General features: G+C 41.3%; 1 protein-coding gene across 15 annotated transcripts in view; it reads left to right on the top strand.

The window, feature by feature from the left end:
• Macf1 (microtubule actin crosslinking factor 1) overlaps nt 1–16,195 on the top strand; it is a 436,027-nt gene that overhangs the window by 244,296 nt on the left and 175,536 nt on the right. For all 15 annotated transcript variants that reach the window (XM_045149529.1, XM_045149530.1, XM_045149528.1 and 12 more), the window contains 7 exons: nt 959–1,152; nt 3,162–3,324; nt 4,443–4,526; nt 8,455–8,562; nt 8,935–9,033; nt 11,770–11,922; nt 13,326–13,414. In XM_045149529.1, the coding sequence (XP_045005464.1) occupies nt 959–1,152; nt 3,162–3,324; nt 4,443–4,526; nt 8,455–8,562; nt 8,935–9,033; nt 11,770–11,922; nt 13,326–13,414 (890 nt within the window). The remainder of the gene's footprint in view (nt 1–958; nt 1,153–3,161; nt 3,325–4,442; nt 4,527–8,454; nt 8,563–8,934; nt 9,034–11,769; nt 11,923–13,325; nt 13,415–16,195) is intronic.

Here is a 16,195-nt window from a genome sequence, read left to right as displayed (position 1 = left end):
CTGAGTTTTATTCCAACTCACATAGAAGTCCAATCATTTGTAGCTAGCATCCACATATGAGAGAAAAGATGTGATATTTGGTTTTCTGGGACTGGGTTACCTTAGTAAGTATAATCCTTTTCAGAGCCATCCTTTTTTTTTTTTTTTTTTTTTTCAAGGTTGGGTCTTATTCTAGCCCAGGGTAATGTGGAATTCACTATGTAGTCTCAGGGTGACCTTGAACTCACAGCAATCCTTTTATCTCTGCCTCGGAGTACTAGGATTAAAGACCTGTGCCACCATACCCAGCTTCATTTTTCTTTCTTTTTTTTCTTCCCCCAACTTTTCAAGGTAAGGTCTCACTCTAGCCCAGGCTGACCTGGAATTCACTATGGAGTCTCAGGGTGGCCTCGAACTCATGGCAATCCTCCTACCTCTGCCTCCCAAGTGCTGGGATTAAAGGTGTGCACCACCACGCCCGGCTCCAGCTTCATTTTTCTGAGTAGAATTCCATTGTATAAATGTGCCACATCTTTGTTATCCACTCATCAATTGGACATCTAGGCTTGGTCCATTTCCTAGCTTTTGTGACTAGAGTGGCAATAAATATTGTTGAGCAGATATCTCTAAGGTGCTGAGATGAATCCTTAGGATATATGCTTAGGAGTTTTATAGCTGGGTCATATGATAATCTATTTTTAGCTGTCTCAGGAACCTCCACACTGATTTCCACAATGGCTGGACCAGATTGCATTCCCACCAACAGTGTAGAAGGGTTCCTCTTTTTCTGCATCCTCGCCAGCATTTATGGTCATTTGTTTTCATGATGGTAGCCATTCTGACAGGAGTGAGATGGAATCTCAATGTAGTTTTAATTTGCATTTCCCTGGTGGCTTAGGTATATAGAACATTTTTTAGATGTTTATAGAGCAAGGAAAATATTTATTTAATTTGTTTCTATGCTTATGTTTCTTTCTAGCACTGGCTTAGTGATGTGAGGGAGAAAAATTCAGTGTTCTCAGTCCTTGATGAGGAAATCACTAAGGCCAAGGTAGTGGCAGAAGAATTGAGTCGCTTGACACCAGAGCGAAATTTAGATTTGGAACGCTATCAGGAAAAAGGCTCACAGTTACAGGAGCGTTGGCACCGTGTCATTGTCCAACTTGAGACTCGGTAAGTGGTAGCTTTGCCTTTCATTCTGTTAGGGATAAGGGTTTAAACAAAATATTTATCAACTATTTCAGCTTTTATTATTTATTTAGTTATTTATTTATTTTAATCTTTATTTATTTATTTGACAGAGAGACAGAGGGAGGGGGAGAGAGAGAATGGGGACACCAGGGCTCCAGCCGCTGCAAATGAACTCCAGATACATACACCCCTTGTGCATCTGGCTAATGTGGGTCCTGGAGATTCGAACCTGGGTCCTTTGACTTTGCAAACTCCTTAACCGTTAAGCCATCTCTCCAGCCCTATTTATTTATTATTTATTTATTTTTGCCTTTTTGAAGTAGGGACTCACTCTAGAGGCTGATGTGGAATTCACTCTGTAGTCTCAAGGTGGCCTCCAACTGATAGCGATCCTTTTACCTCTGCTTCCCGAGTGTTGGGATTAAAGGTGTGTGCCACCATGCCTGGCATCATTCATTGTTAAAAGTATGAAGGTACAGAGATTTTAAAACAGTGGAAGTTCTGAACAAGAAAAGTACCAGAAAATTGAGCCTATTAAAGGATAGGGTTGAAGAGATAGCTTAGTTGTTTAAGGTACTTGCTTGTAAAACCTGATGGTTCAAATTCGATTCCCCAGTACCCACTTAATTCCAAATAAATAGAGGTAGCCATTGAACCCAGACACTAACATATATCTCCTACCACTGGGCTATGTCCCTGTCTCCAAGGTTGGTTGGATTAGCTGTTATATTCCTTTTACTCATTCCTCTCCCATACCACAGGGCATGTCTAGTTAAGACAATTGGTGAAATGCCTCCTTTTCTGCTACCACCACTTACCATGCTTTAGCTCAAATCCAGAGCCTTGCATATGGTAGCCTAGTACTTTCCACTTAGTTACATCTCCAACTCCTTGAGGCTTTTTATAATATGACAACCTGCTCTAGAGATAACCTGGGTTTTGGTTCTTATTTTCCTAGCTTTGACTGCAAGTATGAGCAATTTTTTTCAGAATTTCTTACTTTTGTCACAGTTGTTAAATTGCTAAGTTTTGTTCTTGAGTTACTTCTTCTAATGGTAGAATTAACAGGAAAGATAGAAAACTGTACATCTCTATTTCATGCTAAGCTGGGAAGAAAAATATGCAACTGTTATTTTATCAACTCATGTAAATTTGGCTTGTCTCTACTTGTATTATTATCCAAAGCTGATGAGACTATCAAAACTGAATAGTAACTGTTATTTTTCCTTACATCCTGCCACATAGCCATGGTATTCTTACAGTTATTCTGTTATCAAGGCACAGACATAGACATTCATTGCTCCTTTTTTGATAATCTACATACTTTTTTGATAATATGCATACTTGGCCCCATGGGATTTTTCCAGAGTTCATAGGGCACAACTAGTTTCTTTTTACTTTTAGGGTCCTGAATATGTGTGTAGATGTCACTCACTCAGCCTTGTATCACTTATTCCCATAAGTGAAGTTGAATTCTCTGTGGTCACAATCTGCTAGAGGGAATTGGCTCACTTACGTGTTATATTTATGTTAAGATTTGGGGGGGGGTGTGCTGGAGAGATGGCTTAGTGGTTAAGTGCTTGCCTGTGAAGCCTAAGGATCCTGGTTTGAGGCTTGATTCCCCAAAATCCACGTAAACCAGATGCACAAGGTGGCACATGCATATGGAGTTCATTTGTAGTGGTTGGAGTCCCTTGCTCTCGCACTCGCTTTCTCTCTCTCTCTCCCTCCCTCTCTCCCTCCCTCCCTCTTTCTCTCTCTGTCACTCTCAAATAAATAAACAAAAATACTAAAAAATCCTTTAGCCGGGCGTGGTGGTACACACCTTTAATCCCAGGCAAAGGTAGGAGGATCACCGTGAGTTCAAGGCTGAGACTATAGTGATATTCTAGGGCAGCTTGGACTAGAGTGAAACTCTACCTCAAAAAACCAAACCAAACAAACAAAGAAAAGAAAAGATGTGTGATAGCAGTTTCCCTTTGTTCCTGCAGCCAGTCTGAGCTAGAAAGTATCCAAGAAGTTCTGCGAGAGTACAGAGCCTGTCATGGAACTCTAATCAAGTGGATTGAGGAAACCACGGCCCAGCAGGAATTGATGAAGCCAGGCCAGGCAGAGGATAGCAAGGTACTATCAGAGCAGCTCAGCCAGCAGACGGTGAGTATGGACACAGCATTGAAGAAAGTTAGTTAATCATAAAAGAGGAGGATGTAGCAACTAAAAAATGCTGGCTTCACATGGCAAGACATCCAAGTGCCCTACTCATGTGGAGGTTCAAATAGAGGTCATCGGAAACTAGCTTTGAATATAGGCCAGAGAAGCCTACTAGGTTCCTTCAGTTCTGAGTTTCTATGACTATATATTGATATAATTAAACAGATAGTGAGCCAATCATGATGGCACACAACTTTAAGCCCAGCACTCCTGAGGCAGAAGTTGGAGGATCTCTGTGAGTTCAAGGCCAATCTGGTACTACAGAATGAGTTTCAGGTCAGCCAGCATAGAGTGAGACCCTGCCTCAAAACAAGAAACAACAATAACAAACAGATAAATATCTCCATTTTATCTTATATTACATCATATTTTACTAAGATTGAACTGTGTAGTTTGGAAAAACTCAGGGAAAGCTACAAGTGGAAGTAAATTATTTTGTTTTGTTGTTGTAAGTTGATATTTTGTTTTATTTTACATTTGGTTTAGTATACAAGATTTGCCTCTTACATTGTCTTCATTCTAATTCTACTAGCTTTGAGGCTTGAAAAATTTACCTACTAGTCAATATTCTACTTCCTTACTTATAAAATGGACACAGTTCATTATTTATTTAACCTGCTTCATGAAGTTATTATTAGGATTGCATAAAGTTACACATCTAAAATATTAAAGAACAGTGGTTCTCCAGGCATGGTTCTAGACTAGTGGCAGCAGAATCACCTAAGAACATGTTAGAAATCCAAGTTCTTGAGCTGGGCATGGTGGCAAACACCTTTAATCCTAGCAGAGGTAGTAGGATCACCATGAGTTCAAGACCACCTTGGTACTACAGAATGAATTCCAGGTCAGCCTGGGCTAGAGCGAGACTGTATTTCTAAAAAACAAAACAAACAACAACAAAATTCAATGTTCTTGATATCCAGTAATTTATGTCATAACTAGTCTTCACAGTAATATTAATGCAGCTAAAGTCTTAGAGCCACTGTCTTAGAACATAGTAAATACTCAGCTGCTCAGTGATGATAACCATGATGCTAATACTGTGATATTTTTCTTCTTAGGATCTATTTGCAGAGATTGAAAGAAATCAGGCAAAACTGGACCAATGCCAAAAATTTTCACAGCAATACTCCACTACTGTGAAGGTAACTGTACCACATTTGATAAGTCTCTAATTTAGGAAAATCTGTATCATTATTGCATTATATGACAAAGATATGACAGTCCTGTTTCTGGACAAATTAATTAGGTCAGTGATAGAGCATTTGTCTGTTATATGTAAGGTTTTGAGATTGATCTCTATCACTGCAAAATAAAAAAGGAGGAGGAGAAGGATAGAAGGAAGGGAGAGAGTGAGAGAAGAAAGACAAACAGACAGATAGGCTGGGTGTGATAGCTCATGCCTTTAATCCTAGCACTTGGAAGGCTGAGGTAAGTGCATCTCCATGAGTTCAAGGCCACCCTGATCTACAGCATGAGTTGCCGAGGTAGGAGGATCACCATGAGTTCGAGGCTACCCTGAGACTACATAGTGAATTCCAGGCTAGAGTGAGACTCTACCTCAACAAACAAACAACAACAACAAGAAACCTAAAACCAAAGCAATTTTTAGAAAGAAAAGAAACAGGGTAGTTAAGGCACTTGCCTGTGAAGCTTAAGGACCCCATGTTACATGACTCTCCAGATCCCACGTAAGCCAGATGCTCAAAAGTGAGGCAAGCACAAAGTCACACATGCCCACTAGATGGTGCAAGAATCTGGAGTTCAATTGCAGTGGCTGAGGCCCTGGCATGCCACATCTCTCTCTGAAAGAAAAGAATCAGGGCTGGAGAGATCACTTAGTGGTTAAGGTGCTTGTCTGCAAAGCCAAAGGACTCAGGTTCAATTCCCCGGGACCCATATAAGCCAGATGCACAAGGTGGCACATGCATTTGGAGTTTGTTTGCAGTGGCTGAAGGTTCTGGCACACCCATTCTCATTCCCTCCCTCCCATCTCTGCCTTTTTCTCACTCAAACAAATAAAAGAAGCAAAATGAGCATACAGGTTTTGATCACCATTCAAATACTTTATTCAACTCTTTTGGTTTCATCTTATATCCTTGCTCCTTGAGATGTTGTCTTTGAGCAAGTACCACCTGGGACTTAGGCCTATTGACTCAAATCCTATATTTTTAAAAATTAATCTATTTTTATTGACAAATTCTATAAGTATAGACAATAAACCATGGTAATTCTTCCACCCCACTTTCTCCTTTGCAACTCCACTCTCTATCATAACCCCTCCCCCTCTTAGTCTCTCTTTTATTTTATTTTTTTAAATAATTTTTATTTATTTTTTTGAGAGGAAGAAAGAAACAGAGGAGAGACAGAGAGATAGAGGACACATCAAGGCCTTCAGCCACTGTAAATGAACTTCAGATTCATGACGCTGCTGCCCCCCCCCCCCCCCCCCCCGTGCATCTGGCTTACATGGGTCCTGGAGAGTCGAACTGGGATCCTCTGGCTTTGCAGGCAAGCACCTTAACTGCTAAGCCATCCCTCCAGCCCCTCTCTTGTATTTTGATGCCATCATCTTTTCCTCCTGTTATGATGGTCTTGTGTAAGTAGTATCAGGTGCTGCAAGGTCATGGATATCTAGGCCATTTTCTGTCTGGAAGTGTACATTGTAAGGAATTCTACCCTTCTTTTGGCTCTTACATTCTTTCTGCCACCTCTTCTGCAATAAACCCTGAGCCTTGGAAGGTGTGATAGAGATGTTTCAGTGCTATGCATTCCTCTGTCACTTCTTCTCAGCACTATGGTGCCTTTTGAGTCATCCCAGTGGTCAGTGCCATCTGAAAAGAGAAGCTTCTCTAACCAAAAGTGAGAGTAGCCTTAGTATATGGGTATGACCATTAAGAGAAGTGCTTACTGGGCAGTTTGGTGAGCATAATATATACATTTAGTCAGATACCAGCAGGTGTTACACCCCTAGGGTTCATGACCCCTGTTGTAGGTTTTCAGTATTAGGCATGTATTCCATCCCATGGAGTGACCCTCCAGTCCAGTTAGAGAGCAGTTGGTTTTCATATAACAGGTATGCCACTATTGCATCCATTGGCTCATTTGGCCTGGCTGGCCTAACTTAAGACTTGCAGCGACCACTGTTGAGTATCTCCACTAGTGACTTCTCTCTCTGTCCAGTGGAGCTGCAAAACAAACACAAAACAACAACAACAACAACACACACACACACACACACACACACACACACACACACACAAAGACAAAAACCTACATTGGTATAAGGATTAGAAAGCAGATTCTTATTTTATTTATTTTGGGTTTTTCAAGATAGGGTCTTACTCTAGCCCAGGCTGACCTGGAATTCACTATGTAGTCTCTGGGTGGCCTTGACCTCACAGTGATCCTCCTACCTCTGCCTCTCCAGTGCTGGGTTTAAAGGTGCATGACACCATACCCAGCCAGTTTCTAATTTAATCTACTACTGAGGTAATTGAGGAAATTCACTATCTTTTTTGGCCTTCAGTTTCTCTATAAATGAGATGAACAGATAGCCAGCAAGCCACAGATTACAAATTGTGATCCAGAGTCTGAATCTAGGTCATGCACTCATTTCGGATGACCTATTTGAAATTATTGAAAACATTCAAAAGAATAATATATCCTGATACATATAAAATGATGAGAACTGGCCTGTGGATGTAACTCATGTACATAGCTTGCCTGGCATGCATAAAGCCTAGGTATGTCCCATAGCACCATATAAAGTCTGGTGTGGTAGCCCAGACCCATTATCTTAGCACTCAGAAGGTAGAGGCAGGACTAACAGAAGTTTTTACCTTCAGAGCTTGAGGCAAGCCTAGATTACATAAGAAGACCCTGTCCAAGCTGGAGGATGGTGGCACATGCCTTTAATCCCAGCACTTGGCAGACAGAGGTAGGAGGATCACGGAGAGTTTGAGGCCACCCTGAGACTATGTTACATAGTTAGTTCCAGGTCAGCCTGGACCACATTGAGACCCTACCTCAAAAAACCAAAAAATGAAGAAGAAGAAGAAGAGAAGGAGAAGGAGAAGGAGAAGAGAAGAAGATCCTGTCTCAAAAATTAAATAATTAGGCTGGAGAGATGACACAGTAATTAGCAGTATTTGCTTTCACAGCCTGATGGCTCAAGTTAAAGCAAGGTGCACATAGTGGCACATGTGTCTGGAATTTGTTTGTAGTAGCAGGAGGCCCTGATGCCCATACTCAATCAATCAATGTCCTCTCTCTCTTTCCCTCCCTCCCTCCCTCCCTCCCTCCCTCCCTCCCTCCCTCCCTCCCTCCCTCCCTCCCTCCCTCTCTCTCTCTCTCTCTCTCTCTCTCTCTCTCTCTCTCTCTCTCTGCTTAGAAATAAATAAATAAACAGGGCTGTGCATGGTGGTACAAGCATTTAATCCCAGCACTTGGGAGGCAGAGGTAGGAGGATTGCCATGAGTTCAAGGCCACCCTGAGAATGCAGAGTGAATTCCAGGCCAGCTTGGACTAGAGTGAGACCCTATCTCAAAAAAAAAAAAACAGCAAATGAATAAATTTTTAAGAGCTTTAATTTTCTTTTTAAATGTTTTTTATTTATTTTTATTTATTTATTTGACAGAGGGAGAGAAAGAGAAACTGGGTGCATCAGGGCCTCTAGCTACTACAAACGAACTCCAGATGTGTGTGCCCTCTTGTGCATCTGGCTGATGTGGGTCTTGGGGGAATTTAACCTGGGTCCTTTGTCTTTGCAAGCAAATGCCTTAACCACTAAGCCACCCCTCCAGCTCAGGAACTTTAATTTTCTTTCATAGCCATAATTTTTCATTTACATATTGTCAGAAGTTACACTTATTTACCATGCCAAAGTTAGAAGTTCTAAGTGTTAACATGTCTTAGTATTTTCTATATGACCCTTTATAGGAAATATTTGCTAATTGGTAATTCAAATAGATACCAGCATAAGTTTCATCTATAAAATGTTATTATTCTGTTGTGTGCTGTGTGTTAGCTATAAAGCTCTATGTGAATGTAATGAAATTTTTCCTCTTTCAGGACTATGAATTGCAACTGATGACATACAAGGCCTTTGTGGAGTCACAGCAGAAATCCCCTGGCAAGCGGCGTCGAATGCTTTCCTCTTCTGATGCTGTCACACAAGAGGTGCATGGAATGCAGTACTAGCTTCCCTTCAGATTCACTTGTAGGGCTTGCAGTTTGATTTAGGTTTCACCGTTACCTTCAGAATGTGACTCCATGAAAATTTCCCCCTTATTTTTAAGTGTTGAAATTTACAGGGCTGGGGAGATGGCTCAGCAGTTAAAGGTGCTTTTTTGCAAAGCTTGATGGCCTAGGTTCAATTTCTCAGCACTCATGTAATGCCATATGCCCAGTGGTACATGAGTCTGGAGTTTGTTTGCAATGGCAGGAGGCCCTGGTGCGCTCATTCTCACATTCCCTCCCTCCCTCCCTCCTTCCCTCAAATAAATAAATAAATGGAAATTTATTTTTCTAAATTTTTCTTTTGTAATACAGTTCATGGATTTGAGGACTCGCTACACAGCATTGGTGACCTTAACGACTCAGCATGTGAAATATATCAGTGATGCTCTCCGGCGGTTAGAAGAAGAAGAGGTAAGGATACATGGACATAAACTCTTGAAGGAACAAGTTAAAAGTCTATGCCTTTTGTTGGGGTTGGGGCTTGTTGTAGAGCATATGGCTAGTATGTGCTGGGTCCTTTAAAAAAAAAAAAGCAGCTCCCACCTTATCTTTGAAATTATAAGGTTCATTCACAGTTGGTTTTTTTGTTTGTTTGTTTGTTTTTGTTTTTGTTTTTCGAAGTAGGGTTTCACTCTAGCTCAGGCTGACCTGGAATTCACTATGGAGTCTCAGGGTGGCCTCGAACTCATGGCGATCCTCCTACCTCTGCCTCCCAAGTGCTGGGATTAAAGGTGTGCACCACCATGCCTGGCTGATTTTTCTTATTTATAGTGGTTATGGTCTAGAGTGTTACTTTTCATTAATATCTGGAATATATACTGTTGGCTCATGGAGAACAGTACTACAATGTATGTCTACAAAATGTTTATCAAAAGCCAGGTTTTATCTATAAGGCCTATCATTGCCTTGTTGTGCTTAGGAATACTAGATAGTACTTTAGTACCAGTTCAGAACCAATTTAAATGGTGAGACTACCAAGAGAAAATACAAAATCCTACTGAAAAACATGGCTGTTAGATAGATTGAGAAGTATAGTGGGAAGAAAGAAAGAAAGAAAAGCACACAGGTTTGTAGTATGATGGCTACAACCTCAGCTGGAAACAGGTGTGTAGCACATAGCTAAAATTTTTGACATTCTGTGCATCATTGGGAATGATTATGAAGATACCACAAACACTGTATCAATTTTAGAGTTACAGATAAATTTCAATGAGTAAAAAGCTCACATATACCAAATGTTTATTTGTATAGATTGACTATTATATCTACTGCTGAATCTCTTTACCAGAGAAAGGGATATGAGCAGATACCTTCAACAGAGTATTATTTGTTACAATATTGGAAATCCCTATAGTCTGTATAGCGTAATACTCTGACACTAGCAAAAATAATAATAAAGATTCAAATGACTTCTTGTGGTAAGATTTTATAATACTCTGTTGTATATTATGATGATTTCAGTAAGAACTATGTATATAGCAAAGGTACAACATGGCATAGAAGAGGCAGTTGAAACAAAAAGTCCCTTTAGAATTTAACACTTTATTGTGAGAATTGGAAGCACCATGTCAAGATGGCATGGTGGGTTTGAAGACAGAGACAGAGACTCCAGAAATCCAAAGAATGAAAGGAAGTGGTCCTTAAGAGTTTCTGGGGAAAAGGAGTGCATCTGGGGGCAAACTTGTGAGAGAAGGTAACCGAGGAGAAGAGTGAAAGATAACCAGGGCCTCTACTCCTTTGAGGTCTCTGGTAGGGTCGGGCTGCTTTACTCCTGCTGGCAGCAGGGGAGGCAGGAAGGCACACAGCTAAGAGTGGAGTTATACCATGGGATATATTTTATAATCATGGAAAATGTTAGTAAAAATTTAAAAAAATTAAATTAAATTAATAAAAAAACCAAACACACACACACACACACACACACACAAATCTTTTTGGGATGGAGAGATGGTTTAGTGGTTAAGGTGTTTGCCTGAAAAGTCAAAGGACCCAGGTTCAATTCCCCAGGACCCATGTAAACCAGATCCACAAGGTGATGCATTGTTTGGAGTTTGTTTGCAATGGCTAGAGGCCCTGCCATGCCAATCCCCCCCCCCCCTCTCTCTCTCTCTGTCTCTCTCTCTCTCTCTCTCTCTCTCTCTCTCTTAAATAAATAAATAATTAAAATAAATAGTTATCCTGGGCTGGAAGGATGGCTTAGTGGTCGAGGGATTGTTTGCCTGCAAAGCCAAAGGACCCAGGTTCAATTCCCCAGGACCTACATAAGCCAGATGCACAAGGGGGCGCATGCATCTAGAGTTCGTCTGCAGTGGCTAGAGGCCCTGGCGCCCCCATTACCTCTCTCTCCCTCATTCTCTGTCAAATAAATAAAAATATTTTTAAAAATTAAAAAAAAAAAGAGTGGAGTTATAATCCAAAGTGGCCCTCAGCTCCTACAGTAGCAAGGATGGGCTTGCCTACATGACCTTGGTCTCTGATGGTAAGAGGACTCTTTTTTTTTTTTTAATTAATATTTTGTTTATTATTTGAGAGAAAGGGGAAGAATGACATAGAGAGACAGAGAGAGAGTGGGAGAGAATGGACACACCAGGGTCTCTAACAAACAAACCCCAGACGCATACACCACCTTGTGCATCTGGCTTTATGTGGGTACTGGGGAATCTAACCCAGGAATTTTTCCCCCCCAAGGTAGGGTTTTGCTCTAGCCCAGGCTGACCTAGAATTAACTATGTAGTCTCAGGTGGGCCTTGAACTCACAGTGGTCCTTCTACCTCTGCCTCCTGAGCACTAGGGTTAAAGGTGTGTACCACCGTTTCAGACTAGAGGACTCTTAAAGTACACCTATATTATAACATCTATGTCATGTAATCTACTGTCTTCAGTCTATCTACAATTCTAAGATATATATATTTTTTAAGTTTTTCGAGGTAGGATTTCACTCTAGTCCAGTCTGACCTGGAATTCACTATGTAATCTCAGGGTGGCCTTGAACTCTTGGTGATCCTCCTACCTCTGCCTCCCAAATGCTGGGATTAAAGGCATGTGCCACAATTCTAATAATTTTTTAAATGTACAAAATACTATATGTCTAGTTTTAGAAGTCTGAAGTCAGGCCAGTCTAATGAGACATACTGTTTTCTGTTACAGAAAGTGGTAGAAGAGGAAAAACAGGAACATGTGGATAAAGTTAAAGAACTCTTGGGTTGGGTGTCTAGCCTGGCAAGAAATACACAAGGAAAAATTACTTCATCTCACACCAAAGAATCCACAGACATTGAAAAGGCTATTTTGGAACAGCAGGTAAGTGGCAGGTCTGTGTCTCTGTGCAAGTGGAAAAGTCACGTAGAAGAACAAGTCCACGTGGGCCTTCCAGAAGCACTAGTCATCTGCCAACTTCTCAGACATAGAAACTTAAGCTTGCTTGTCTACTTTTTCAAGCAGCTGTAGCTTGCTGGTAATAACCCTAGATGATTCTTATTATATTGAGTTAGTGAGTGAGTTTTCAGTTTTTTGAGGTAGGGTCTCACTTTAGCCCAGGCTAACATGGATTATTTACTCTCAGGCTGGCCTCAAACTCACGGCAGTCCTCCTACCTAGATGATGATGATTTTGTTTGTTTTCCAAGATAGGGTCTCACTCTAGACCAGGCTGACCTGGAATTCACTTTGTAGTCCAGGGTGGCCTCATACTCACAGTAGTCCTCCTAACTCTGCCTCTCGAGTGCTGGGATTAAAGGTGTGTGCCACTACGCCTGGCTTAGATTATTTTTTGTAATTGTTTGTTTTTTCAAGGTTGGATCTCACTCTACCCTGGCTGGCCTTGAACTCACAGTGATTTTCCTATGCTGCCACCACAACTGGCAGAGAGAGGGAAGGGCAAAAATGGGCACATAGAGCCTCTAGCTGCTGTAAGCAAACTCCAGACGCATGTTCCACATTCTTATTTTATTTTATTTATTTATTTATTTCTTTTTGGTTTTCCAAGGTAGGGATTCACTTTAGCCCAGGCTGACCTGGAATTCACTACATAGTCTCAGGGTGGCCTCAAACTCATGGTGTCCTCCTACCTTTGCCTCCCAAGTGCTCAGATTCAAGGCATGCTCCTCCACGCGTGGCCCACTTTTATTTTTATTTTGGAGAGAAGAGAAACAGACAGCAGATGGACAATGCGCCACCTAGTGGGCATGTGCGACCTTGCACTTGCTCACCTTTTGTGCATCTTGTTCACATGGGATCTGGAGAGTTGAACATGGCAAGTGCCTTAACCACTGAGCCATCTCTCCAGCCCCTATTTTTTAATTTTTTTTTTCTTAGAGTTTACCCCCACCCTGCGAGGTATAGTCTTGCCCTAGCCCATGGAATTCATTATGTAGTCTCAGGCTGGCCTCAAACTCACAATGATCCTCCTACCTCAGCCTCCAGCATGCAGGGATTAAAGAGGTGTGCCACCACACTGGGCTTTTGTGGAGTGTTGTTTTTGAGGTTGGGTCTTAGTGTAGCCCAGGCTTTCCTGGAACTCTCTGTAGTCCCAGTTTGGCCTCAAACTCACAGTTATTCTTCTGCCTCTGCCTCTGCCTCCTGAGTGCTGGGATTAAAGGGGTGCACCATCATGCCTGGTTTTTCTAGAGTTTTAAAAATTCATCTCAATTGTTTGACTCTTTAAGTTTGTATTTGAAGCTTTATCTTTGTATTTCTACTACATAGGTTCTGGCAGAAGAGCTGACAACCAAGAAAGAACAAGTTTCTGAGGCCATTAAAACTTCACAGATCTTCTTGGCCAAGCATGGTCATAAGTGAGTATTACCTATTCTACCTGGCTGAGTGTTAGGGTCATGGTGAGAATTCAGTTTGGAAAATCCCTGGCAGCAAGAGCCAATTGTAAAGAGCTGTATAGTCCATACATATATTTTACCTTGTCAGTTATGGGAAGGATTTTAAATATTAGAATTTGCTTGAAAGTTGACAGAACAGTTATGTAGAGAAATTATTGACATGAGGGAAAAAATAAAAGATTTAGACTCTTGATCATGAGGGCAGGGCAAAAAATGGTAATGACTGGAGAAAAAGTAACAAAGATTCAAGAGATGTTTGGTGACATATGAAAATCTTCATGATATAACTCCTGGGCTTCTGGCTTAGGCCATTGAGTGTATGATGATAATGGTGACCAAAATAGGAAACACAGAAAGGAGTGAGTAGCTTAGACATTGTTAAATATGAAAACCTATAGGACATGTATATACCACACATGCACACATGTACACACACCACACACTAAGAATATGATTAGTTTATTTAAAAAAAACTGTAGGATAGCCGGGCGTGGTGGTGCACGCCTTTAATCCCAGCGCTCGGGAGGCAGAGGTAGGAGGATCGCTGTGAGCTCAAGGCCACCCTAAGACTACAGAGTTAATTCCAGGTCAGCCTGGACCAGAGTGAGACCCTACCTCAAAAAAAAAAAAAAAAAAAAAAAAAAAAACAACTGTAGGAAATCAGAGTAGAAATATCTAGCATGTATTAGGATTTGTTGACTACATTTATTTATTTATGCTGTACATAGTTCTACCAAAGATGTCCAGTGGGCAGCTATGTATGTAAGTTTAGAATTAATGATGGGAGTCTAAAGTGACAAAGATTCAAGTCATCAACATAGTAGAAATTACAAGGGTAAATTAACCTGAAATGGATTCTCACGTAGTCCAAGCCTATAATAGGTGAGTAGTACTTCAGAGTCTGTGAAAGTTCCAAGGAGGAGGGAGGGCTCAGAAGTTAAGAAATCCTGATGAATATCTATTAAACTTGACAAATTGGGATAGGAGAGCTAGCTCAGCAATTTAAGGCACTCTCTGGGTTCAATTTTCCACACCCACATAAAGCCAGATGCATAAAGTGAAGCATGTGTCTGGAATGCATTTGTAGTTATTGGAGGTCCTGGTATACTTCTCTCTCTTTCTCTCACCCCTTGCAAACAAATGAAGTATTAAAATTTGGGGGCTGCAGAGATGGCTTAGCAGTTAAGGCACTTGCCTGCAAAGCCCAAGGACCCAGGTTAGATTCCCCAGGACCCATGTAAGCCAAATGCACAAGATTTGTTCACAGTGACTAAAGGCCCTGGCATGCCCATTTTCTCTCTTTATCTCCCCCCCGCCACCTCTTTTTTTCTTTCAAATAAAGAAATAAAATATTTTAATAAATATATATTTTTTAGTTTTTTGTTTATTTTTATTTATTTATTTGACAGCGACAGATAGAGAGAGGGAGAGAAAGAGAGAATTGGGGTGCGCCATGGCCTCCAGCCACTGCGAACGAACCCCAGATGCATGCACCACCTTGTGCATCTGGCTTACGTGGGTCCTGGGGAGTCAAGCCTTGAACTGGGATCTGTAGGCTTCACAGGCAAACACTTAACTGCTAAGCCTTCTTTCCAGCCCTTAATAAATATTTTGACAAATTGGTGCATCTGGTTTTACATGGGCATTATGGAATTGAACCTAGACTGTCAGGTTTTACAAATTTGCACCTTGAACCACTGAGCCAATCTCTCCAGGCCAAATTTGGAAAATTGGAACTGTTTGTTTGTTTGTTTGTTTGTTTTCAAGATAGAGTCTTGCTCTAGCCCAGGCTAACCTGGAACTCACTAGATAATCTCAAGTGGCCTCAAACTCATAGCAATCCTCCTACCTCTGCCTCCCAAGTGCTGGGATTAAAGGCATGTGCCACCAAGTCTGGCTAGATTGGAACTTTTTGGTGACTCTGGTGAAAAGTTTGATGGATGGGTTAGATTTAGTTTGATGAGTATCATGGTCAGCTTCACATTGCTGGGATGAACCTCCAAACCAGACACAGTTTATAGGAGGAATGGGATTTATTGAAGCTTCCAGATCCAGGGGAAGTTTCATAATGAGGGAAGAAGCTGGGCTCCTTTCACAGATCCACGCAGAGAGAAATACCACCAGCAGCACCATAAGCAAGCACACAACAGAAACCCCAGGCAGAGCTCAAGCACTCTGCATATCTTAGGCTAGAGTTTATATCTGTCCCCAGTAATACCTTAGGGCTGGTCCCCAGGATCTACCTACAGTGACATCAAGTTACAAGCTTGAATAAAACTGAATCTATTGGGGGACATTCATTCAAACTACCACAGTGTATAATAAATGAAAGATAAAAGAAGTTTACATACTGAAATTCAACTACTCTTCTAAAGCTTAGCCATAGGGATGGAAATAAATAATTAAGAATGGAAAGTCTGGCAGGCATGATTGTACACACCCTTAATCCCAACACTCAAGAAACAGAGTTTGGAGAATTGCTGTGAGTTCAAGGCCTGCTTGGGACTATGGAGTAAGTAAGTTCCAGGACAGCCTGGAACTAGTCTGACACCCTACCTCAAAAACAAAAACAAAAAAAAAAAAAGGGAAAGCCTGGTAATAGCTCACACCTTTACTCCCAGTACTCAGAGTGCCTGAGTTTAGGCTAGCGTGGTTCTCAGAGTATGTGCCAGGTCAGCCTGGGCTAGAGTGAGACCCTGACCCTCGGCCCAAAACAAAGAAATAGAGAAAAGAATGGAATAT

This window comes from Jaculus jaculus, chromosome 5 (genome assembly GCF_020740685.1).
Source record: "Jaculus jaculus isolate mJacJac1 chromosome 5, mJacJac1.mat.Y.cur, whole genome shotgun sequence".
Lineage (NCBI taxonomy): Eukaryota > Metazoa > Chordata > Mammalia > Rodentia > Dipodidae > Jaculus > Jaculus jaculus.
Note: the sequence above shows the minus strand (reverse complement) of the source record. Positions and strands in the feature narration are given on the sequence as shown.